We start from the raw sequence: 27,863 nt of genomic DNA, 5'->3' as shown, positions 1-27,863 counted from the left end.
CAGGCTCTGATCTGGTGTGCGCGTGGAAACCCAAAGGGGGCGGCCCAGAGAGACCTGGCGACGCTCAGTTGACCGGGAATGAAAAACTCTCGGCATGTCATGGGAGGAAGCAGAGGACGTAAAAGATCGCGAGGAGTAAAAATCTGTTGTTCCAGCTCTACGTTCCTTTAAAAGGATTAGAAGAAGGGGATAGATAGATTAATGATAATTTATTGAGCTCAACGGACACAAGATACAGAGACAAGGTCAACACATACAGAAAGGCACAACAGGCGGCCTAGAATAGGATGCAATCTTCTTCTATCGTGTGGGTTTTGAGGTGGATTTGGGTGGGTTACTATTGAGCCTCGGATGGGCAGCGTTCGGGAAGCTGCGGAATATCTTCTCGTCCAAAATACCTCGGTGTCTCAAGACGAAAGTCTTTGACCAGTGCGTGTTGCCAGTGATGACCTACGGCAGTGAGACGTGGCCGCTTACTATGGGTCTCGTGAGGAGGCTCGGTGTCGCTCAGCGGGCAATGGAGAGAGCTATGCTCGGTATTTCCCTGCTCGATCGAATCAGAAATGAGGAGATCCGCAGGAGAACCAAAGTCACCGACATAGCTCGGAGAATTGCAAAGCTGAAGTGGCTGTGGGCAGGACACATAGCGAGGAGAACCGATGGCCGATGGGGCGGAAAGGTTCTGGAGTGGCGACCACGTGTCGGACGACGCTCAGTGGGTAGGCCCGCTACAAGGTGGACCGACGATCTGGGGAAGGTCGCGGGAAGCCGCTGGATGCGGGCAGCGCAGGACCGATCGTCGTGGAGATCCTTGGGGGAGGCTTATGCCCAGCAGTGGGCGTCATACGGCTGATAATGATGACTATTGAGCCGCCAAAAGCTTCTGACGTGACTCATAAAACGACGTACTTGCATCAGTAAGTAGTAACCGGGATCAACAGCTTAACGTGTACTTTTGGACAATCAGGTGATCAGCCTGTAATGGCCTGACCAAAGTAAGATAAGAGGTAATATAATTAGAGAATGCAATAATAATTTTATTCAGAATGTCGATATTATAGTAACAGGCAAACTTGTGAGTGGAAAGCTAGTTAGAGATACAATCGTTTAAACTGGTACAAAGTCCCTGTGATAGCACTCTATCAAAATGTACATTGATATACATGTAAATTGCATGTGTATTCTCGACTGGTCGACCACAAAGCCAATTTGGAGTCGTATATCGTGTGTACTGAGGTAATGGGTTATTGAATAGCTCACAAAGTGATTGACAAACGATAGACAGAGACTGGTTATTGCGAAACTAACACAAACTTTACCCGTTATAACATTACATCACGCCTGTATCTCAGAAGGGGTACAATGGACAATGGAATTCCTAATTACTTCTCTTGCCTCCATATTCACGAATCGTTTCATACACGCGCGCCGGTAGAAGAAAGTCCCGGAAGGGGTAGCAAATGTAGATAGTGTACAGGGTGTTAGTGACATCGTAATGAATACTGAGGGGGATGATTCAGACCATGATTCTGAGTTAATATCAAGGAGAACTTTCCGTCGGAAAATTCCACTTGATATCAACTCAGAATCATGGTCTGAATCATCCCTCTAAGTTTTCGTTACGATATCACTAACACCCTGTATAAAAGATACTCAATCCCCACCAGCTACATTTGAGTCCGCTGTAATCGAGAGCGAGCTTATTAATAATAATAATTATTGACATTTATTTTAGACACAAGATCCATCGAGTTACAAACAAATAAATAATGCAATACAATAATAAAAAGATAAAGAAAAATAAAGATAAATAACAAAATTGCTTTAAAATAAAATATAAATATTCTAAAATAAAACAATCCTTATATGACAGATATGCATTGTCTTTGCGCTCCTACTTTAAATATAAATAAGTAAAACTTATTGTCATTAACCAGGCACAAATCTTAAAAACCATGTGATATCAATTATATATGATCCAAATATGAATTCAAACTTATAAAGACGAATTAAGTGGTGTAAAGTCGAGCAGGGATTTGAACCTGTTACTCGACGATGTAATTCATGCAATTACATAATAGGGTATAAGACATGTTAGGGCCCTTCGGCGACTAAAAAATAAAATTATTTCAGACTTATATTGTCCATCAGATAAATTTTAATAATCAAACTCAACCTTAAAAATGTCTTTCTTAATTAGATTACATAGTTACACTTTGGATCGTATTTTCTTACATTAATATATTATATTTCGAACATCTCATTCGGCTTGTCACAAACTGTATAGCTGAGGAAAATTAGCTGCAATAAAACCTCGGCACATGACGTTAGACTTTTTTTAAATAATAATAATATTGAATACAATTTCAGTAATTTAGCTACCGAATATTGGTTCCCAAGTAGTTATTCCCATGCATTTCTATACTCTAAATAGCCGTTAAATTTGTAATAACCTTTTTATAAAGTTTCTGTTAGAAACCCTGACACTAAGGTTACTAAGGTTGGTTATCCACCTCACAACCCACAGAGAATAACATTCAACAATATGACACGTTTAAAAACGAAATTAAAAATTAAGCAAAATTAAAAATTTTGAAAAAACCCACGACGGTAAAAATCTCATCGAAAAAGAATAAAATAACTCAAAACCCCCGACTTAACCCAATTATTATGTAACGAAATATTATAATAGACTAAAAATACTTTCTAAAAAAGAGTTGATATCTCGAGACATCGGTAATAGATATACATACTTAAGTACCTAAACAATGAATATGGATGTTTACAGTTTTTTCCTAACGTGTCTGTTTCTCGAAGATATACTTAAATGTAGCGATAATAATTTTACCATAATACATAACCGAGGAATATGCGTCGGGGGCTGCCATTAACCCAGCTAAAGTTTTTCTAGTGACGTGAATACAATTATTGAATAATTGTGGATGTTTAACGACGACATAAAATACACTTATGAGTATGATTAATTTTTTGTTGAAATTTCATATAGAAAAGGCAGCCCCCGACGGATATTCCTCGGTTATGTATTATGGTAAAATTATTATCGCTACATTTAAGTATATCTTCGAGAAACAGACACGTTAGGAAAAAACTGTAAACATCCATATTCATTGTTTAGGTACTTAAGTATGTATATCTATTACCGATGTCTCGAGATATCAACTCTTTTTTAGAAAGTATTTTTAGTCTATTATAATATTTCGTTACATGGGTCATTCTTCTTTTTTATCGACAATAAGAAGTCATTTTCTCGTTATATCGGATTTAACATCTTTCATTATAACGGCAATAAATATTTAAAAAACATCATATAGAGATGTGTCTGTAGAGGAGTATTTAGTGTTTCTCTTTATCTTGGTAATATACTGTTCCTTGCAGGCGCATTGCAAAATATATTGTGACAGAGTGGCCCTTTTCATCGGAGACAGCATTTCGATTTACCACTCTGTCACAGAATTTTGTGAAAAACAACCAAGCTACGTTAATCACTAATCGAGGAATCGATTAGTATTTCGCTAGTATTTTAAGTATAATAAGATAACTATATTTTTGGACAATGGAAAGATTAAATAAAATTCTAAAACATGCTATGTTATAGCAGAGCGAAGGACAGATCATTGTCGATAAAAAAGAAGAACGACCCACATAATAATTGGGTTAAGTCGGGGGTTTTGAGTTATTTTATTCTTTTTCGATGAGATTTTTACCGTCGTGGGTTTTTCAAAATTTTTAATTTTGCTTAATTTTATTTCAGACTTTTTAGAGAGCATATACGAATTATAATCTATATAATGTGTAGGTAAGATCTCGCAAAACAATAAGTGTGATTCATCCTACCACATAATATTAAGTCCCTTATTATATATTATACAGTTGCTTTCTGTTTAAAGTTACCTCTATAACACTCATCTGAGACCATGCACCAATCACCCACGAACTCATTCCTGAAATCCGCATTGAAATCAGACAATACGTTTTAATTTTAATAATATTGCAATATAAACGTTTCCCACTAATATAGCAGCGCCTCCTAGTGAGTTAATATCATAAGACTTATCTTAGACCATGCACCATTCAACTACGAACCCATTGCTGAAAACCGCATTGACATTGGACAATTCGTTTTAATATTATTGCAATACTATTTTTCACTAATATTGTAGCGCCCTCTAGTGAGTTAAAGACGTAATTGTTATTATTTGGGAACATGCATTAAGCTACCACGTACACATTGCTGAAAACAGAATTGTAATCGGACATTTCGTATTGATTATATTGCAACATTGTTTTGCACTAATAATGTGGCGCCCCCTAGTGAGTTACAGCCATGACACCTGTCTAAGAACATGAACTCATCAAACACAATCCCGTTATTGAAAACCGCCTCAAAATCGGATCATTAGTTTAAAAGATAGGTGGTAACATTACTTTGCACAAACGCACACACAAACATCTCTCACCCTAAACGCATATACGAGTACCTGCTCCGTTCCGTCGTGGGTAATAAATGTAATTAAAATTATACTAACCGTAATTAACAACACTTTGCTTTACTTAATACTACCTGATTATTGAGTGATGGGTTCAACTTTATGAATTAAATGAGGATTAATTGGATGAATTTGATTCACTTGACCACACAATCCACGTGCCACTTATAGTCGATCTTGATTTTTCTTTAATCTTCGCCAATCACTTCGTATTAATTTATCTACAATTTATTGATTGTGATCTTCTCTGAAATCTGGCTCGAAGGACCATGAATATGCCTGATATGCCTTTTTACTGATTTTTAAGGGATTTAGGTAGCAATGAAACAGCACCGTGTTCGACGTAATTACGTGTAATCAATGGAACCGAAAAAAAAAACGCCTGTCAAAAACAATTAACTAATAAAAACTATTGCAAATAAATTGCTATTATAAATTGAAGAGGCGTTTCGAACAATATTTATTCTAAACACTAATATTGTGGCGCCCCCTAGTGAGTTACAGACATGAAACCTGTCTAATAACATAAACTCATCAAACACAAACCCGTTATTGAAAACCGCATCAAAATCGGATTATTAGTTTAGAAGATAATTAGTAACATTTCTTTGCACAAACGCACACACAAACATCTCTCACCCTAAACGCATATACCTGCTCCGTTCCGTCGTGGGTAAAAACAGTACGCGTGCAGCCAGTACAAATTTGATTGGAGCGGTGTAACAGTAGATAGTCTGCAATTAGCTTGCAAATCGCATGTATTTTGTGTACAATCGACACGAACGCCTGCAAACTGCATGTTAAGTGCCTTTCAGCCATTATTATACTGGATGAGAGCCTTTGACTCTACCTATTTGTTCTCGACTTGATTAACAATATACTTGTAGTATACTGCGAATTACAAGTCCAGTGCCGTATAATATGTATTCTAGGTTAAGATATATATTTGTATGGGTCTTTCTTACCTGATTAAATTTAAGTGTAAAAATAAATAATATAGGATCACAGTGTGATCACAGTGAGCAGCCGCTGCAGCAGTGAGTGAGTGGGCCGCAGTGGAGCAGCGTGGTGGAGTATGCTCCATACCCCCCCAGTTTAGGGTTTGTGCCCAGCAGCAGACGAATACAGGGTGTTAATGACATCGTAACGAATACTGAGGGGGATGATTCAGACCATTATTCTGAGTTAATATCAAGTGGAATTTTCCGTTTAAAAACTTATTTTTTTAGTTCTTTTTTGACTACTACATATTAGGCAGCCAAATTACTTAACATTATTTTATGTTATTTAAAAAAAAAGAATGTCTAGAGCCTTTTGCCTAGGTTTTTCTTGCAGCTTCTTTTCCCCGGCTATACCGGTTGTGAGACGCTGCAGGAGGATTAGGCGGAATAGACATTCAGTATGTTAAAATGATTCAAATTGTAACTATGTTACCAATTGAATAAAGATGTTTTGGAATTTGAATTTGAGTGGAGCTGCGTGGTAGATCATGCTCCATACCGGACCTGTCAAATCTTCAGGTTAGGTAAACGGACTCTGTGAAAAACGGGATGACGCTAGGGAGATGAATCTATCGATTTCAAGTTGCATACTATTATTGCATACTAAATTTGTAATGATGGCAGCTGTGTCCCGGAGATAAAAAGGCGCATCGGGATGGCAAAGGATGCTATGACCCGTTTAAACAACGTCTGGAAGAAACGAGGAATCGGTATCAAAACCAAGATGAGATTGATACGAGCCCTGGTATTCCCTATCTTCCTGTACGGAGTAGAAATGTGGACAATCCTGGCCCGAGAAAGACAAAGGATTGATGCACTAGAGATGTGGTGTTGGAGGCGAATGCTAAGAATACCTTGGACTGCGAAGCGCACTAATGCATCGATCATGACCCAGCTCCAAATAAAAACTCGTCTGTCCACTATATGCCAACAACGCATCCTTTCTTATTTTGGCCACACGATGCGCAGAGGTGATGACAGTTTAGAGAAACTGATTGTGGTTGGGAACACTGAAGGCAAAAGATCGCGTGGTCGTTCACCGACTAGACGGACTGATCAAGTGAAAGACTCGTCGTCATCCAAGTTCTACACAGTAGTAAGGGAAGCGCTGGACAGGAAACGGTGGAGGCAGATCATACGCTCCAGGTGCAACCCTGATGCTGACCACGATCCTCAGATATGAGGGACCGACCAAGAGAGAGAGACTATTATTAATTAGAATTTGAATATGTATTTTTTGTTTCTGAGAAAGCCAACTTTGTGTTTCTTCCACAGGCCGCCCTCGACCCTGGGTGAAGTGGTTCAGGGACGAAGTGGAGCAGGACACGCCAGCGACCCCCCTCTCCGGCAGCGGGGTCCGGGGGGTCATAAGAGTGGGCCCCTTGACTCGGGTTGATGTGAGGACAACTTTCACCTGCCGCTCGTCCAATCACATGCGAGCGCATCCTATTGAAACAACGCTTACTTTGGATATGAATTGTACGTATGATTTCAACTTTGGAATAGCTTCCAATTTTGAACATAATTTTATAATAATAGGTACCTACTTTTTACACTGCAATAAGGGGTACTACCAATGATGGACTTTCCACGATACGTTGACCAAAAGCAATATACATGGTATTGTAAAGCTACGTGATAATTACCTATTTTCTCATTACTCGGGTACATAATTATTCCAAAATACAATGTAATAGCAGAAGCATATATAAAAATAATCGTTGCTTGATATTTGGATCACAATATGTGTAAAATATTGTTGCTACCTATATTGCTTCTCTTTATTTTGCTCAGAACAATAATGGATGGAAGATGTAATTGTGTCTGGGTGTAATAAAAAGGGTTATCATTTATACCCAATAACAAAGATAAAAGATACGTATGTCTGTTATCCGTAAAATTAGAAGGTTGAGCTAAGATAAATGTGTACAACGCCACCTATATTGTTTTTAGGATCATAGCCTCGGAAGTACCTCATTGTTATTTTTTTTCTGTTCCTAAAGGTTGCCTGGAAGAAATAGCTGCATGAACAACAGGGCCGTCCGTTGTGCCTTTCTGTATTTGTTTGCCTTTATTTCTGTATCTTGTGTCCTCTCTGTTCAATAAAGTATACAAAACTTAATACAAATAATTTATTATTATAAAATCGATCACTGTGTATGTGTGTAAATAATCATATTTGTCCAACAGTTCCACCACTAACAGTGCACATCCTGGGATCCAACCAGCCCCTGTCAGCCAGCAGAAGATACGACTTGCTCTGTCAAAGCTCAGGGTCTCGACCTCCTGCCTCCATAACCTGGTGGAAGAATGGACACAGGATAAACAATGCTAAAGAGACAGTGAGTGATTTCAGTATTCTTCTTCTTTATCCTGTCGGTTGTGAGGTGAATTACCAACCTCATCAACCCTGGTATCAGTGTTACTATTGAACCGCTAAAGGCTTATATAAACAGGGTGTTAGTGACATCGTAACAAATACTGAGGGGGATGATTCAGACCATGATTCTGAGTTAATATTAAAAATTGGAATTTTCCAAATTAGTTTTTTAGTTTTTTATTTATTTTCAATTCTATACTTTTTTGATGGAAGATTCCACTTGATATTAACTCAGAATAATGAGCCAAATAATTTCTCTCAGTATTCGTTACGATGTCACTTACACTCCGTACAAGTACATACAGGTAGCCATACAAGCAGGTACGGGTGTTAGTGACACCGTAACGAATACTGAGGGGGATAGTAGTTTAGACCATGATTCTGAGTTGATATCAAATGGAATTTCCTGTCGGAAAATTCATGAAAGTTTTTGTTATTCTAAATAATTTTCAGTTACATACTTTTTGAAAATTCTCCCTCACGATTTTCGTTATGACATCACTAACACCCTGTATAACGGCTACATACTTGAGTAAATAGTAGGCAAACTACAGCGACAGCAAAACAATAAACTTGCATTGTTATTTACTCGTAAAAACGATCTTAAGATTTTACGACAAAATCGATTTTCAATCAACCGTACTATTGACTGTTAAATCCGTAATCTCTGACGCTTTAAAAACATTAAACTTGCAATGTACTGTTGTTGCTCAGTTCTGTTGAATTTTTACATTGAATGTGTCTAGGTGCTTATCATCTCAACATTATTATATATTTATTTATTACATGGAAAAACAACAGTTTACAGAACAAAAAAGATTAAGGTTTTTAAACAGGACACAACATAAATACAGTCTTACTCTCGCTCAAATTGCTATGCACTCAGAATAAAAAAAAACAATATAATATTAAGTAACAACATAAAGTGATATCGTTATGCCGTGCCTCGTTATAAAACGGTCTCCGTGGTCCAGTAATTAAATACTCACACACGATCCCTACGACACGTCTGAGTCCTAGTGGGGACAAATTACAAAAAACACGTTGCCATCCTTAGCTTGCTTAGGACATTGCAGGCTGATCACCCGAAGAACCCCGATACCTACGCCGCCGGCGTGGTCGACGATTTCCCTCATTCAGCGCTTATCGCTATCGACCCACCAGGGTCGAATAATTCTTTCATATTCTTCCTCTCAGACGACGCCCGAGGTTCCCGACCAACTGAGCACCCTCAGGCCTGTTGTCTTAAATTTTGTACCGGGTGAGAGACCTCAGCGCTCGCCCATTTGTCCGGCCAAGTAGTTAATGCCGCAGATGGCATTAACTACTTGGCCGAACGTGACTTATTGTACATTTGTACAATAAGTCACGAAAAAAATAAAAAAAAATAGTTGATCAACCGATTGTAAGATACTAAGATGATCCATGTTACGGAGGGCGCTTTCAGCAGTCTGCTCCGCACACCATGCGCCGCACGCCTGGTACTACTCGTAAGTGTACCTTCATATTCGTGGCGAGGCATATGCTAAGCATGTATCACATAACAATGCGTGCGGCGTGCGCGCCACGTGTACACATACATATACATTATATTCATCTGTTAGGAAACCGGCGTGAACTTCTTATGTATATATATGCACCTATCTATCGAGTTAATGCTCTATCTTCGACCCAGAAAAAGCTAATTTGGAGCCAACTAAAATATATCTTTCCCTTCGTAATCTTTATTGCCATGAGAAACAACATCGGAGAGTCAACTTAAAATAGGAGCACGTAAAAGTAATAAATGTAGATTGAATGGGACAACGAGTGCTTGGAGCGTACTCAAATCGGTCGTAAGGGACCTGTGTCGTGCCAACCCTAAGTGTTTGACGTAAGTGACAGCAGCTGATCGTATATAATGTAGATTAGCCTTTAGAGGAGATTTGTTAGTCTTCCTGGTCTTAGTAGGGGTAAAAAAAACTAATTTAAAAGCTCCAGTTTCCTAGATTATTCTGTTGGACTGAAAGTAAGGGATAACGTAGAATGACTTCGTAACGCCGTAGCAAAAGCGTAGCATCTCCGTAGCAATGCGTAGCAAATTGCGTAACATTACAAACAGCGTATAATCTCTCTCTAGCGAAATTCCGTTATCACAAGGTCCGTGTTACCTGACCCGAAGATTTAATAGGTCCGTTTTGGATTTTACACAGGTTAGGTCACATAACTGCAAAACATAATGTATCGGAATGTGGGTTTCCTCGCGTTGATATCCTTTACCGCTGAGCATGTAGTAATAATATATAATCCAAACATGAATTCGAAAACATTTGGAAGTCGAATTGGGATCAATTAATTAATCATTACAGTAGTGAGTCTATCTTTTTGTGTGAATAGAACGTTAATGGACGTTGTATACACACAATAATATTGAATATATCCGTTTATACAGCCAAGTTAGTTCATAATTTTAATTCGATATTTTGTAAACAATAAACAAACTAACAATACAACAGATTATTACACATTTAAGAGCATTGTTTTAACAAAACTTGGAGTACATTTAACGATTATGAAAACTTGATCATTAAGTTATAAGTTTAAGTGCAAACTTGAACTCTATGTATACTTACATTTTAAATTAAGAGAAGTTAAACAATAACGTCCAAAGTAATATCTTTTAGTTTGTGTAAATTTTAATTTAGAAAGTGATGAAATAAACTTAAAGGTAATTTTATAATTAAAAGAAAATCTTCGTGATGAGTTAGTATTGTATCAAGCTAGCGATCCAAGCAAGCTTCAAAGAATAAAGAGTAATACAACATACAAGGTGTCAGTGACATCGTAACCGGGTGAGAGCCTTCAGCGCTCCCCATTTGTCCGGCCAAGTAGTTAATGTCATCTGCGGCAAATATACAATAAGTCACGTCAAAAAATAAAAAAAAGTGACATCGTAACGAATACTGAGGGGGATGTTCCAGCTCATGATTCTGAGTTAATATCAAGTGCAATTTTCCGTTGCAAAATTCTCATTTTTTTCTGGTGTTTTTTTTTTCTATTCTTTTGCAATGGAAAATTCCGCTTGATATAATGAGCTGAATTATCCACCTCAGTATTCGTTACCGTGTCACTGACACCCACATGTAGTCCTAGCTGCACGAATTTGTTTGGGAAAAATGTTTTTTTTTTTGTTACTTTTTTTTGCGACGGAAAATTCTACTTGATATCATGTCAGAATCATGGTCTAAATCACCCTTCAAAGTTTTCGTACGATAGTAAGTGCTTTGCCAAACCAGTTAAGCCATTCCCAAGAAGGTCTATCATACAGGTGGTAAATTATTTATAAAAATACAGGTGAAAAAAAAAGATCGGCAAATGGTAATAATGTATTAAAAGATGAGAAGGAAAAGAGTAAGAGAAAGAATAAATTAAAGAAAGCTCAGTGATGCGTGTGTACCCACTTAGTTCATCTTGCGATGGATGGACCTTTCACTAGCCCAATTACGAATATAGCTTATGTGTTACCTAATCCCCAAAGCTACGGTTAATGCATTATTTACCAGTACGGAATTTGCAAATGTTTATAGCAAGGTAATTTACAGTTTATTGTCATACTCTAGGGTCCTATTTGGTCCGACTGGAAACCTGAAAGCATATTTTATGTCAAATTATCTAACTGGAAATATTAATTGATGAAACTGGAAATACGTACTGTTTGTGATTAATTTGGTCATACGTATTGCTAAATGATTTAGGTTGAAACTTCAATATAACATTCATTTGTAGCAAGTATTAATATTTTGAATATTCATCTATTCTTCTTTCAGACAATAGAATAGAATAGAATAGAAAAAGTTTATTATAAAAGGACGCCACACACAAAAAAAAAGACAACAAGATCATATATATTATCTTTCCACTAAAACAATTACGAAAAAGCAAGACAGATGTTTGTCGAAATGATCATAAGGTGGTGGCAATCAGGTGATTCAAGCCTACAAACCTTACTTAACAAAGGTCTTTATAACTTTTTATATACTTATCTTTTGTCTCTTTCTTCCAACAGTTATCAACGGATGGGAACACGACAACATCAACGGTATCACTGCAGTTAAACAAGAACGATGCTGGTGCTAAGCTGGCCTGCAGGGCGTCCAACCCTCAGATGCCTTCAGTACCAGCCTTAGAAGACGACTGGACTCTGGACATACAATGTGAGTAAAGACCTAGTCCAGTAACTAGGCATGATGATATGGTGTCTTAGTAGACACCACGGTCTAGTGGTTAGAGCGTTGGGCTTACGATCTGGAGGTCCAGGTTGGATTTTCCCTTGCTAACATTTTCTATATCACTTTGTGAGACTATCCTTTAGCTAGAAAATTACAAGATAAATCACTTGTTTTCTGGAAGGAAGATGGTAAGTGCTTTGGAGGGCACGTTGAGCAGTGGGTCCTAGATACTCTACCTGAGTATGTAGTCATTACATGAGCCACGGCAGGCCTATGGCGGCTTAACAAGAACGATGCTGGTGCTATGCTGGCCTGCAGAGCGTCCAACCGTCAGATGCTTCAGTACCTTCAGTACCAGCCTGAGAAAACGACTGGACTCTGGACATAAAATATGAGCAAAATATTTTAGTCTATACCAATTGCTTTTACTCTTATATTGTTTGGATGAAATCGCTGCTTAGCAATACAGCCTTCGTGGTGAAGTGGTTAGAGGTTCACGATTTGGGGACGACTGATCATGATTATGGTACTTGCAACAGTGTTAAAATATCGGAAGTCTCATAGCCCTGATTAACGCGGTAAGTACCCGGTACTATGTGTTTTAATTATGATAATAACCGCGTAAACATCATACAATGTAAACCACTCTTCGAATCAAATACGACTTCCAGTCTCATCACCAGGCAGTTACCGTTTCGTAAAACAATGCTCCTCCTCAGGAAGACACCATCTGTTTCGTGAATAAAAATAAAAAATACATCAGCACAGCCTCGGAATCTCCCGAAATTGTTCTACAAGTCTGGGAAGCTTTTCCTGAATTATTTCTTATACGACTTGTGATAAATTATGTACTTTTTGTCTTCTATCTTGTAAAATAGGTACATTCATTATACTATACTTCTCATAAAAAACAAAGGAAATCTTTTCCGAATTTTTGTTCAGCAAAACACGAGTTCGATTGACCTTCAAATTTGAATTTGTAACAAACATAAGAAACCTTCTAAATAATACTTACTGTAAAATTACAATTACTTTTTCATTTCTAATAACTACTGTTTATTAGTTTTTATGACAAGATTAATTTGCGAGATGTTTCGATTTTTTATGAGAAGTGTACCTATAATATTTAGAAATAAGCTGACTGATCGACCAACGCACAGCCGAATCCGTTGGGACTAAATTCTCTAAAAGCAATAACTTTTGCACTTAAGTTCCTAAAATGACGTTTAATTGAATTAATAATTAATAACTAAACTAGCCGTTTTGACGTTTCTTGTTAAAGGACAACATTGTTGTAAGTCTTTATTACATCAAAACAGCCATCATTTAAATTTAATCCCTTAAAAAAAGGGGTGTTGAAGGATGGGGAAGTTAAAATAAAATATTTCGTAATTGTTGGCGAAGCTTGTGTGGATTTTACATTGTCTTTTTAGAATTACATTTTTGACGAATCTTGTGGATGCTTAGTCTATTGGTTTTTTTTTATCAATTCTCTACTTTAATATATTTTTTTTTATATTTGTAACGTAATTATTACGTATATATACCAAGAGAAGAAGTCCAAATGTCCAAAATTGCGGACAGGAACTTAGTTTCTACAATATGTATTGTAATAGATAAATTATGTACATGTATATACTAGGTCTTTGCCGCGGCTTTGCTCGAATTAAATTCAGGGTAACACCTTGCCTTGTGTGCCAATTTTTAGCTTCCTACCATGAATATTGCAAAAAGCCTCACATAAAATTTTACCCCCTCTACGGGATCAGATTTCTTGTTTTGCACAAATAGGCCAATTTTTAGCTTTCTACCTTGAAAATTGCGTAATGCTCCATACAAACATTCACCCCCCATTTTAGGGAAGTGCGGGGTTAGAAAAACAATAGACAAAAAATAGCCTATGTCACTTGTCATCCCTTCAACTGTCTCCACGTAAAGAGTCATGTGAAGTCGTCGCACCGTTTTGCCGTGAAAGACGGACATAGACTATCCCATTTATCATATTAGTATTGTTAGATGGAAAAAAATCGATTGACCTACTGTTGACGACAGGTTTACATGGCAATCGGGGCATGAGGTGAGCCGCGGAGGCGGGGTCGCCCCGCACACCCGCACAGTCCCCGCGGCGTCTTAGTCTTAGTGTCGCACGAGTCCGTGTCGACCGCGTTTATCGATTATAATCTCGCTCACATAATTTATTACTATTGTGTTTTAAAAATGGCTACGGTTGCATCTTCGTCGCGTGTTCAAGCAAAAAAAAAACCAATAATTCAAAGCTTAAAGAGTTAACAACGAATGCAATTTTGTCAGTCACGGCAGAAAACTGGACCAATTTCGAAAAACATGTCCATAACCTTGAAAATGAATATTGGGAAAAAGACATGGGAATGGAAAATTAAATGGAAGATTTTATTATAAAAGTCGGAGATACCAGTGACGAAGATTCTTTAAGTTTTTGTAGCGATACGTTAGATGATTCAGATGAATAAATATTAACTTAAATGAAAACGTGGTATTATTTTATTCACATTTTGTTACATACATAATAAAAATATATCGATATTGAAAACGTCACGTCACTAGAGAATTGCCATGTCGACCTGTCGTCTACATTAGTATCGACTGATACTGTCACTATGATACTGACAGTCACAAAATGTTATTTTATTGAATTATTATTATCAATAATTGTAGTAAACTGGTCGTTCTGTTTAATAGTATGGATGTATGTTTGTTCACAGACGTGCCTGAGACAGTAGTGCGGTTGGGAACGAACCTGGACCCGACGAACATAAAGGAAGGCTCCGATGTCTACTTCGACTGTATCATCAGGGCACACCCATACGTCTACAAGGTCGAGTGGAGGCATAATGTAAGCGTTACCTACTTTATTATTTTTACAGGAATTTGAGACTTGTCATATAAAAGGGACTTCTTTACCTCAGAGAAATTATAAACGGTTGTAGGTAAGCGCACGTATTCCTCGGCTAAGTATATGAACGATTGGTTCGTGTTTTGTGCGTTTACTAAGACCTAGATTTTTTTCCTTATGAGTACCTATGCGGAAGTCTATCTCTCATCCCCCCCCCCCCCTGAAATTGTCAGAAAAAATGTGAATGTAGTAAAGCCCAATTGTTTTTTCTGTAATTGACGGCCAAAAATTTCACTACTTTTGTAACATAACACAACAAATACTTTATTGCACAAACAGGAAAAAACAAAATACAAAACAAAAGAGAAATAGAATTAGTACAATAGGCAATAGGTAGGTTTATAATTTCTTTTTTATTCGAGTAACCCTCTCTCTCTCTTTATTTAAGAGCTGCGCTTGTTAGATTTCAAAAATAAATGAGTTATTAAGATTACAAAGAAAAGCGAGCTTTCAATACGTAATAACTTTATTTAAAGGTAGATATATGGATTAACTGTAATCTCATTGGAAAATATGTAAGAAGGAGAAGAAAAGTAAGTTAAATATAAATATGGTTGTAATATAATAGTTACAAACAACTAACAATCACGTAATTACGACATAGCCATGTATTAAATATTAAATAGCATATAAAAGATATTCGTATCCAAATAGATTTCCAATTTAAGGAACTACTAAAAATGTGGGTATTCATATATCAAAGAACTTATTCATTTGTAGGTATGAACCACCGTTTAATAAATTCTAATTCAATAACATGTGCTAGGTAGTTATGTATTCCGGACCTACCGCGGGTACTGTAAGAGTCCCGACGTAAGCTTTCTAAGTATTGTATGAAGCGCATTCCCAGACCTCCGGCGCAGACGAACAACATCCGTCCTGCGCATTCAGCTTTAGATAAACCCGAACTACCGGGAGGTATTGTTGTTTTCATAGCTTTCTTAGATCATAGAACTAGCTCATAAGTTTAGTCTTAAGTTGACCACTGTAAAGTACGCATTAAAAGTTTAAATTCAAAATTCAATTTTTGCTTTTTAAAAAGAGTCCCTCGCTCCGCGGCAACTTAAGTGGCGCAGCCGGTAGGATATCCGCTATTGGAAGAAGCTGTACCCAGAAGACCTGCAACTCGGTTATCACGGGTTACAGTACGGTGGATATTCTACGAACCAAATAAATAACTTTTGGACAAGCGACGAAGGACGAGTACTCTCTCGGTGGCAACGCACAACTCTAGTAGGAGGAAATGGGATCGAGCGGTCTGTGAGTAGACTTTTTCACTATCCTGTCTTATCCCTTTCTATTCCAGCTAATTGTGAGACTCATTTAGGTAGGGTCTGACAATCGGACATAAATTGCCGAATGTTTTAGACAGCTAGCATAGTTTAGATAGGATCTGACATTTGGTCACAATCGCCGAATGTTTTAGATAATTAGCATAACGTAGTTAAGTGATCTGATTTTCTAAAGAAAAATAATAAAATATAATTGAACAGAAATAATTGAAGTGATTTATATTATTGTCTTATTTTGTGTCATTTACTTGTGTATTTTTATTGTGTTTTTATTGTGTTTCTATTGTATTTTGTGTCTTGTGTTAATTTTAAGTAGATAAAAATGACGCAACAAATTTCTCTTGTTCCAAACGAAATGCTAAGCCTTATTCCAAAATTCAGTGGCGAACCACAGTTGCTAAATTTATTCATTAATAAAGCTGAGTATGTATTATCGGCATATGCCCAGCAACAGGACAATCCACACCAAACGCAATATGTATTTCATGCTATTTCAAGCAGACTAATAGACAAAGCAGCACATTTACTAAGCGAAAGACAAGATGTGAACACTTGGTCTTCCTTAAAAGATTTATTAATCCTACATTTCGGTGACCCAAGGTCGGAAGAATGTATAGCTATCGAATTGGAATCAATGAAAATTAAATCTGGCGAATCGTATCACGATTTTTGTTGTCGAATCCAACAAGTGCGAAGCACTCTGTTTGCTAAAGTGAATCTATTACAGGATGAAGGCGTTAAGGCCGCGAAAATGATAATTTACAATAACACTTGCCTTAATGTGTTCATGTATAATCTGCCCGAGAACCTCATTAGGACGGTGCGACTTAAGGGTTCTAACACGCTCGAGAACGCCTTAAGCGTAGTTACGGAAGAAGTAAATTTCCAATTTCAATACGACGCGAAAAATAAGAACAAAACTCAACCCGCACAAATTTCACAAACACCATTTACGAGAACAGCTCAAAATTTCAGATTCATTCCATCCGGTGCTGGATTTGGACCGTTTCCACAACAGTCCCGTAATCCTTTTACCCAACAATTCCAACCTAATAAATTCGGATTCACACCAAAACCCCAGTTCGGATATCGACCCCCGAACCAAAATCAAGGATTTAGATTTGGTATCCCCAACCAAAATAACTTTAAATTTGGAATACCTAATAACCAAAACTTTAAATTCGGTATCCCTAACCAACAAAATTTCAAATTTGGAATCCCAAACCAAAACGCACGATTTAATTTTCCAATGAATCATCCGTGGTATAGGCAAAACTTTAATAACCCGCAACAAACACGACCTTTGTATCAAATTATGCCTAAAGCCGAACCTCAGAAACCGCATGCATGTGCATTACCCGAGCCTGACGTGTCGATGCGGACTGCTACAGCGCAATTCATGATCGACTCCCCTGACGAATATAATAATATCTACTATACCGATGATTGCTTTGTCCCATACGATTACAACTATGAGGAAAACTATTTCACCGCGCAAGATGATTTTTCTGAGAACTGCGAGGGCGTTCCTCCCCCTGAATTTGAACAACAAGCTGAAGAAAATGAATTGACTCCAACGGACTTGCCAGCCGAAAATTTTCAATCAAAGGCCTCAACAAAACCCCGTCTCAAATAATCCGAATAAATTGCGTAAATGCACTAAAATTACCCCATATTAGAATACCTGAAATTAACGCTACATTTATGATCGATACCGGAAGCTCTAGGTCATTCATAAGTCCCAAAAAGGCAAACGAAATTTTTGCAAAATTCAAAATTCTGGAACCATTCGAGGTTATCAGCACACATGCCCGTAGTTGCCATAATGAAGTAATACAAATTCCCCTTTTAAAGACATTTAAAAGCAAGTTACAACAAAAATTTTATGTCTACGATGTTGATAGTCGCTATGACGGTCTAATCGGCTCAGACTTATTGAAAAAACTGGACGCATCCATAGATATGAAACACCAAGTACTGCGGACCCGTGACACCGAAATACCCATACTATACGAAGCACCACACGAGTTGATTTTAGGACCTCGTACCGAAACTAGGGTTCGCATCCCAACTGATCTACAAAACGGACATGCAATTTTGGACTTTATAGAGTTCACTAAAGGTGTCCGCATGCCAACCGCAATAGTAAACTGTGTAGACTTTATGGCTACATCAGTTATACAAAACGCTACTGACGACACCATAACAGTGACGTTTAATAAACCTCTGCCTGTGACACCATTTCAAGAAAACGAGATCATAGTAAATTTTACCGATCATAGTTACGACGTTGACGACCTATTGAAACAAAATTTACAGAGACTAAGACTGGACCATATGAATCAAGAAGAAAGAGACAAAATATCAAAATTATGCTACGACTTTCGAGATATATTCTACAGTGAAGACATCCCGTTAACCTTTACAAATCAAGTAAAACACGAAATTCGCACGACAAATGAAGATCCAATTTATATCAGACCTTATCGTCACCCACCTGCACAAAACTTAGAAATTCAAAATCAGGTTGAAAAGTTATTGAAAGATAATGTTATTCGAGAGTCGCACTCTCCATGGAGTGCGCCAGTGCACTTGGTCCCCAAAAAACAGGACGCTTCTGGAAAAACCAAATTCCGTATGGTAATTGATTACCGTCGCCTCAACGATATCACAGTCGACGATAAGTACCCACTTCCAAACATCAACGATTTGTTTGACAAACTAGGCAAATCTACATACTTCAGTACCATCGACCTAGCGAGTGGATACCATCAAATAGAAGTAGCCGAGAAGGATCGACACAAAACTGCGTTCTCTACGCAAGCCGGTCATTTCGAATTTACCCGTATGCCTTTCGGTCTTAAAACCGCACCCGCGACGTTCCAGCGAGCAATGGACAATGTCCTCCGTGGCTTGCAAGGATTACATTGCTTGGTGTATCTCGACGATATAATCGTCTATTCATCCAGCCTACAAGAACACCTAGAAAAGCTAAGAAAGGTATTCGAAAGATTAAGAGCAACAAATCTCAAAGTCACACTTGATAAATGCGAGTTTCTTCGTAAAGAAGTACTCTATTTAGGCCATGTAATAACTAAGGAAGGTTTGAAACCAAACGATGACAAAATTAAAGCCGTTTTGAAATTCCCTTTGCCAAAAACAACTACGGAAATTAAAAGCTTTCTTGGTTTAGTCGGATATTATCGAAAGTTTATAAAAGATTTTTCCAAATTAACACGCCCACTCACTAACTGTTTAAAGAAAAGAAATCGGATTCAGATCAATCAAGAATACATCAACGCATTTGAAAAGTGTAAGGAGCTTTTGGTAAATGCCCCTTTACTACAATTTCCGGATTTCACAAAACCCTTTGTACTTACCACTGATGCCTCAGACTATGCGATAGGTGCAGTCCTATCTCAAGGACCAATCGGTTCGGATAAACCAATCGCATACGCTAGTCGTACTTTAAACGATGCAGAAACCCGGTATAGCACAACTGAAAAGGAACTTCTTGCCATTGTATGGGCTACTAAATACTTCCGCCCATACCTATATGGGAATAAGTTCACCATATATACAGATCATCGCCCACTAACATGGTTAAAGTCCATGAAAGAAACCAATAGTAAATTAACTCGTTGGAAACTACGTTTGGCAGAGTTTGATTACGATGTCGTATATAAAGCAGGAAAACAGAATAACAATGCTGATGCATTATCCAGAATAAGGGTAAACGCAGTAGGTAACGATTCGGAATCCATGCGAGTCAATGTTGACGAAAGTGAACATAGACTCAGATCTTACTTGGATGACGTGGTAAACGAAGTAGTCAGACTAGGAAGCCGACCCCAAAATCGACGTAATGAGCAAGTAAACACAGATGATATAATAGAACTCTCATCGGACGATGGAAGCGAGACCCCAAGGGCGGGACACAACGAATTGGAGTCCCAATTCCCAATCGTCTCACCATCGGAAAGTACCATTACAATCCCTGAAAACACTAATAGTAACACCGATACGATCCATTCCGCACGCGATATTGATACCAATGGAATCCCCATCTTGAACGAAGCAATCGACAGCAAACCCAATCAGATACTGGTTTATACCTGGAACAGAAATGAAACATCAATTAATAATTTGTCAAATTCAAAGCAAAGAATAATTGAAGTAACCTTACCTTTAAATAGACCGGATTTAGTAAAAGAATTCCTGAAAGGTTATGTAAGACCCAAAATAAAACAATTCATTTACTTCGAGAGTGAAATTCATCGCAAACAGTTTGTACAGGCATTTATATCCCTATTCAAGAAGGGCGCCGTACATCTCATGGAGTGCACCAAAAGAGTAATAACCGTTGAAAATGAAGAAGAACAGAGACAGATAGTGCTGAAATATCATGAGGGCTCTACATGTCATCGTGGTATAAAAGAAACTTTAATGAAATTAAAACGTGTCTATTATTGGAACAATATGGACATTACAGTAACCGCTATTATCAATTCCTGTGAAACATGCAAAAAACTTAAATACGATCGGAAACCCTTCAAACCGGAATTACAGTTAACGCAAACTCAGAATAAACCGTTTCAAGAACTTTTTATGGATGTATTCTCTATAGAAGGACAATACTTCCTCACAATAGTAGATGCTTTCAGCAAACTGGGACAAGCTATCCCTATCCCAAGCAAAAACACCCCTGAAATAGTACGCGCATTAATTTCGTACTTTTCTTATTACGGTACCCCTAGAATCATAAATGTAGACCCCGGCACAGAGTTTAACAATACCCTTTTGAAAGAAACCTTATGTTTCTACAAAATAAACCTTCATATCGGAACTCCGCACAACCCAAATTCCATGGGAATAGTAGAGAGGTTTCACTCTACCATTTTAGAAATCTATCGTATCGCAAAGTATGAGCGAAAACTTACCGACGCAGCTTCCGTCATGACGTATGCTATCATGGCATACAACCATACAATACACTCTACTACTGGATTAACCCCATTCGAAGTAGTATTAGGACACACGGATTCCTCAAACGCGTTTGATGTAGACTTTAATAAACATTACACCCAAAAACTAATCAACGATCATGCGAACCGAACAAAATTCTTATATAAGTACTTAACAGAGAAAATGATAGACCACAAGGAAAATATTAGGGAAAAGCGAGGAGGTGAGAAAAACATTAACTTAGACGAAGGAGAGACAGTTTACATCAAAGGAGTGAACACTAGACGTAGCAAAGACAAACCACGTTTTGAAAGGGCAATAGTATCTGGAGATATAGTTAGGAACACTGTACCCATCCATGTTAGGAACCGCGAAACTAAGGTAACTATTAAGGATATTCGACGGCCCCCACAGGTTCGCGACCGTGCTGCTGGTAATGAGCATCCAGAGCCAGAGCCAGGCCCTTCAACTGCAGAAGATTGAACGGAACCCTGGAATACTTCCTGTGAGAAAGGGACGCGCCATTATTACCTACGATAAATGGTTAATTTTTAAGACATTAGATTTAAACCTTGTATATGAAGATTTAGAGCTCAATGTTAATCGACTTGCGGATCTAAACGAACATGTGCTACATTACTTTAAACAAAACATTACCTCCGAATGCACTGATATTAAAGTACAAACTGAACATATAAAGAACATAACCATACAAAAGTTTAGACAACTTATTCCTTCTGTCAGACAAAAACGAGGACTGTTAAACCCAATAGGTTCACTAATTAAAGTTTTAACGGGGAACTTAGATAACGAAGACGCAATAAGGTACGATAGTCAGATCAGTAAATTACAACAACAACAACATAGTGTCTCTATGAAAATCGCCTTGATAACCGAAATTATGGGATCTGTTGCAAATGTAACAAATGCTACGAAGAACAATTTTATCCAGCTCGATAAAGAAATATACGATTTGAAAATATTACTAAATGAATCAATCCAGACAAGCCAAAGTATAAATAAAGTTATCCATGTCTATAGTCTTTTCTTACATAACTTCCAAATGCTCTACATAAAGCTGGACGAAATTGAAACTGCCGTTGCATTTAGTAAGGTAGGAACTTTACATCAATCGATTATTGATACCGATGAATTTATGACTGTACTTAAGAAAATAGAATTAACTGATAAATTGGTTTATCCCGTAGAATTAAATAATTTGATAAGAATTGAACAATGTGTAGAGTTAAAAGCGTTTTCTAAAGAAAATCAGATTACCTTTATTATTGAAGTTCCGTTAGTCAGATCCGAGAGTTATCATTATTATCGAGTCTTGTCATTACCTGTAACAGATAACCTAAATCTAACTACCCTAATAATTCCTAAATATCCTTACCTTATTGTGAATCAGTCGAAAGCTCTGTCGCTCTCCCACTCTTGCCTGGAAATAGAAAGAAGCATCTTCATGTGTCATGAAGACTCCATTGTTCCGCCGACTATGGAAGATGTCTGCATCACCGATCTACTGAAGTTCGTCATTAATACCACCATGTGTTCCCCTATTCACGTGGATATAACAAAACTCAAATTACAGCCAATAGAGTCAAATCGTTGGATATTCTACTGCAAAACCGCTACTCTAATGACGTCACAATGTGGAGAGGATGTCACTAGAACATATGTTGAAGGAACCTATATACTTACCATTGAAGACGCCTGCGAAATAACAATCCAAAATGTAACTCTGAAACAACACCGATCGAAGGCGGGCAACGTTTTATATGAGAAACTTCCAATAATTGATCTTCCATCACTGTCGACGTCAAAGCCAGTCGTCTCGAAGAAACCACTTAACCTGGATGAAATAGATTTACAGACCCTGCAAAGCCTGTCCCATGTCCTGAAAAATAGTGAAAGTGAATTAGTTAGTGAAGTGAGCACATATGGAAGTGTAGTGAACGCAAGAAACATTAGTATAGGGACTCTACTTCTCTATGTAATCATAATTTTAAGTATTTTCATATATTCATTTAAACGTTTTAAGAATTTCATATTATCAGATCGGAATCATCAAAGGGCTGAAAACCACCCCTCCGATAATTCCAATCTTATGGAGGGAGGAGTTATGTATTCCGGACCTACCGCGGGTACTGTAAGAGTCCCGACGTAAGCTTTCTAAGTATTGTATGAAGCGCATTCCCAGACCTCCGGCGCAGACGAACAACATCCGTCCTGCGCATTCAGCTTTAGATAAACCCGAACTACCGGGAGGTATTGTTGTTTTCATAGCTTTCTTAGATCATAGAACTAGCTCATAAGTTTAGTCTTAAGTTGACCACTGTAAAGTACGCATTAAAAGTTTAAATTCAAAATTCAATTTTTGCTTTTTAAAAAGAGTCCCTCGCTCCGCGGCAACTTAAGTAGGTATAGAAAGTAGAACAAATCATGTTTACGAATATTGAACATATTCGTAGATACATTGACAAAATAATAAAAATATTGTATTATCATTTAAGCATTATTTTATTACGAATCTACCGCCAGTTCGGAAGGTGTTATAGCTGTATAGAAGAACGGCAAGAAACTCCACAGCAACACATCTTTTAAAGCACATAGTTACATTTTACAAAGCATATACGAAATATATAAATATATTATAAGTAACTCGAAACACACATTTATGTACAGCAAGCTATAGCAATTCAGTATAAAGAATACTTATCTTCAGTAATCTGGCTGCGGCACCGATCACTCCCAGACTGAGACTGAGGTAATCGGCGCCATGCTACGCCTTATAAAACCTTTACCCCTAGCAAAATTCTATCACGTCATTATAGACCAATCAGAATCGCTCCAAGAGTAATGGCAACATTACAAAATAAGGAATAAATTGTCTTATTATATTAAAGTTAAACATCATCAAAAAGTACATAAATTATTGTAAAAAGAATAATACATTTTATATTTCAGTATTTTTAAAACGTTACATGAAAAGAACGGAAATTCGTAGCGTGTTGACATTCACATGACATTAGAGTGTTCGGATACATGTTTAGCATATTTAATTGAAAGTTTCAACCAAAAACCTTATAAAATAATTTCCTACGCTATCACGCTCTTGTCGGTGGAGTAATCGCCTTCAATACTCCATAGATAGGGCGTGTAGAACGGTGGTTGCCCCAATCACCTTCCGTTCCGCAACCAACAGCTACAAAACATGTCGTTAAGCTAATAATAGGTTACCACAAATTACTCGAGCAGATAGTTATGTATCACTTAAAAATTACAATGACTGTATGCTTGATAAAGTTCCTTCTCGTTATCGAGTTTTTTAGTGGTAAAAGTGTGTAGGTAGGTAGATAGGTACCTATAGAGGAACACAGAAAATAAAAAAAAAACTGTTAGAAAGTAACAAACTGCACGGATTTGTTGTTCGCACAAAATGAAATATTGTTGTTTTTCAGTTTCCCAAGTAATTTTTGCCGGTTCTTTTCTTTCCCAACATTCGCTTTAGTTCGGCTCTGTTTAATGAATGACGAGTTTCCTAAGCTTTTGTGTTATTGATTTATCGCGAAAGTTTTTAGTCCACGCCTTGTTATAATATACTGTAAGATCATTTTTCTACCCCTGGTCCTACGTTTTCTCTTGTTCACATGTAAGGACATAATTATGAGTTAAAGTAAGGTCACTGACCGACCACAACTCCACTCAACTAGTGTAAGAAATAGGATATAAAAAATGCAACTTTATATTTCGTTGCCTTATAGAATAAGGAATAATACTCTATAGAACGGCTCCCCGCCAGCGTCTGAGCTAGGTTTACCTCACCCCCCTCGAACATTGTTTAGACTTGAATCGTATGGTGTCAGACGTCACACACACAGATGCGCGTGTACGATAATGTAAATATGTAGTGTTTGTGTAAAACGAGGTTGTTTGTATGCAGTGTCCGGTGCTTATAGTGAAATTCGCCATGTCAATATTTAGTTTTCTAATCTTTGAATAAGTATACTCAGAAATCAGAATCGTTAATTCAACGTAATAACCAGAGATACTCTTTTGTTGAAGGTCTTGACTTAAGTGTAACTGACTACGTATTTAATAGTTTTTGAAACTTCGCATCCTAAGGAGGTGTAAGGTCGCGATTCGTCAAACTTATTATACTTTCGTAAAAAAAAATGGTCATGATTTTTCTTCAACCTCCGGGGTTGAATTCCAATATTTTTTTCTAAAGAACCATTTTCACATTGCGATTTTATATTGCAGTCATGGTTAAGATTGCCGCTTGTCAGAATTGCCTGTTTTTGTAAGAATTGCCTCTGCTTTCGCTCGGACTAATGTGGATTCCTCAGCAATCCAAGCAAGAAGCAAGATGGTCCAACTTGTAATTCATAGTTCGAAGTTTAAATTTTTTGAAGACGTCATTACTCGTAATATACATATTATTATTATTATAATTATATGTATTTCAAAATCATAACAGGTATGTTTAAGTGGTCAATTGTTTCGATATCGCACGAATCGCGTCGCATTGTGACTTGTGAGGAAAGAAGGTCGTGTAGTTAATCAGTTTCTCCCGTTATATCTTAGGTCGTTGATCTAATAGGTACCTATGATATCAGCTAAAATTCACGCAAGCACAACGCGGGCCAGACCAACTTACGCTGGTTAGTTCTACAAACTTGTTTATCGCCCTGTGTAAGTTGATCGCAAGCATCGAGTCAAGCGCGAACACGCGGGGAGGACCAAGTTACACTGGCTAATTAACAAGTTTGTCGAGTTGTCCAGCATAAGTTGATCTGACCCTCGCCAGTTTCGCGTACGCCCTTAAATCACTCTATCCCCTCAATTTATAGACGACGAAGTCAATAGCTTTAAGCGAACTAAAATTAAGATAGCTCATTATTCAAAATGTGCTTTAAGAACGTACTCTCAAAGTCAGGACCTCATAAATTTTGATGAGACTTAAAGCTTTAATTAAAGAGTAGACACCATTAGATGGAGTGGCTCCGTTTAATGTAACACTATTGCTATTAGTTTAAAGAGTTTCTTCAAAAAACCATAAGACGGCAATATAAATGGTTGGGAGTTTGAGAGATGAATATTTCTGTCATTGTAGTAAAAATGTGTGTAAGTTCTTTGATTCTTTTACAACATGATATTGTTAGTGAAACATCAGCGCATGGTTCGAATCCTGGTGGGGAAATATCACAAAAATTACTTTGTGATCCCTAGTTTGGCTAGGACATTACAGGCTGATCACCTGATTGTCCAAAAGTAAGATGATCCGTGCTTCGGAAGGCACGTTAAGCCATTGGTCCCGGCAGGCTGTCAACTCTTTAGGTTAGCGGACCCTGTGAAAAACGGTATAACACTACACTTTCTTCCTTTTGCTTTAATTACGTATTCTTCTCCAGGGCAAGACTCTTCTTCACAACGTGGGCCAAGGGGTGATCATCAGCAACCAATCACTGGTGCTGCAAGGAGTTGGTAGAAGAACAGCTGGTAACTACACCTGTGTCGGGTTCAATGCTGAGGGGGATGGAGAAAGCAAGCCTTTTACTCTTGATGTGCTGTGTAAGTATGAAGATTACCCCTTTGAGGGTGGATTTCGCAAAACCCTGCCTTAGTGAGCACCTATGTCCTTTAAAAAACCCCTATCCCCCATGAGAATTTTGAGGTTCATAGCTCTTGTAGTTTCTGAGATATCGTGATGAGTGAGTCAAAAATAGAAAATTCAATTTAATATTAACTCAGAATCGTGAGCATGAGCAACGGCCGCTGTGGTCCAGTGGTTGAGCGTTGGGCTCACGATCCGGAAGTCCTGGGTTCAAATCCCGGTGGAACAAATGTTGATCCCTAGTTTGGTTAGGACATTACAGGCTGATCACCTGATTGTCCGAAAGTAAGATGATTCGTGCTCCGGAAGGCACGTTAAGCCGTTGGTCCCGGTTACTACTTACTGATATAAGAGAGTAATAGTTACATGAGCCATGTCAGGGACCTTTGACGGCTCAATAATAATAACTCTGACACTAGGATTGACGAGATTGGTAATTCACCTCACAACCCACACGATAGAAGAAGATGAGCTGAATCGTCCCCCTGAGTATACGATGTTACTAACACCCGATAGATTTAGTTTAATTATTTTATTTTTTATAGATGCCCCAACCTGCAGAAGTTCCCAGCAAAGAGTCCACGGGGTCGCCAAACAAGAGAGGGCACACATCACGTGTCATGTCGATGCAAATCCGCCTGACGTCACAGTAAGTTATATAACAATACATACATACATCTACTCGCGGATATTTCCCATCGGAGTAAGCAGAGACTACAGAATTCCTACTTATCCTGTTAGGGTTGAACTACATCTGACTTAACCGCATCGCACTTTCTTATACATCTATCCTTGTCTGTCACTCAGAGGAGTCATTTGCTAGAGCGGGTGTCCTATCTAACTTTTCGGGCAGGCGATTTCACGACAATTTCCTCTTCAGCAAATTAGAAATTGACTGTAACATCGAAAGTCAAATCAGTCAAATACAAAATTTAAACGCGCGTGACAAAATTGATT

The 27,863-nt window shown here is 37.8% G+C and overlaps 1 protein-coding gene across 6 annotated transcripts in view; it reads left to right on the top strand.

The window, feature by feature from the left end:
- LOC126374853 (hemicentin-2) overlaps positions 1-27,863 on the top strand; it is a 644,718-nt gene that overhangs the window by 600,180 nt on the left and 16,675 nt on the right. For all 6 annotated transcript variants that reach the window (XM_050021610.1, XM_050021607.1, XM_050021606.1 and 3 more), the window contains 6 exons: positions 6,785-6,988; positions 7,700-7,851; positions 11,935-12,082; positions 14,839-14,969; positions 26,704-26,863; positions 27,452-27,555. In XM_050021610.1, coding sequence (XP_049877567.1) covers positions 6,785-6,988; positions 7,700-7,851; positions 11,935-12,082; positions 14,839-14,969; positions 26,704-26,863; positions 27,452-27,555 — 899 coding nt within the window. The remainder of the gene's footprint in view (positions 1-6,784; positions 6,989-7,699; positions 7,852-11,934; positions 12,083-14,838; positions 14,970-26,703; positions 26,864-27,451; positions 27,556-27,863) is intronic.

The sequence above is a fragment of the Pectinophora gossypiella genome, chromosome 18 (genome assembly GCF_024362695.1).
Source record: "Pectinophora gossypiella chromosome 18, ilPecGoss1.1, whole genome shotgun sequence".
NCBI lineage: Eukaryota > Metazoa > Arthropoda > Insecta > Lepidoptera > Gelechiidae > Pectinophora > Pectinophora gossypiella.
Note: the sequence above shows the minus strand (reverse complement) of the source record. Positions and strands in the feature narration are given on the sequence as shown.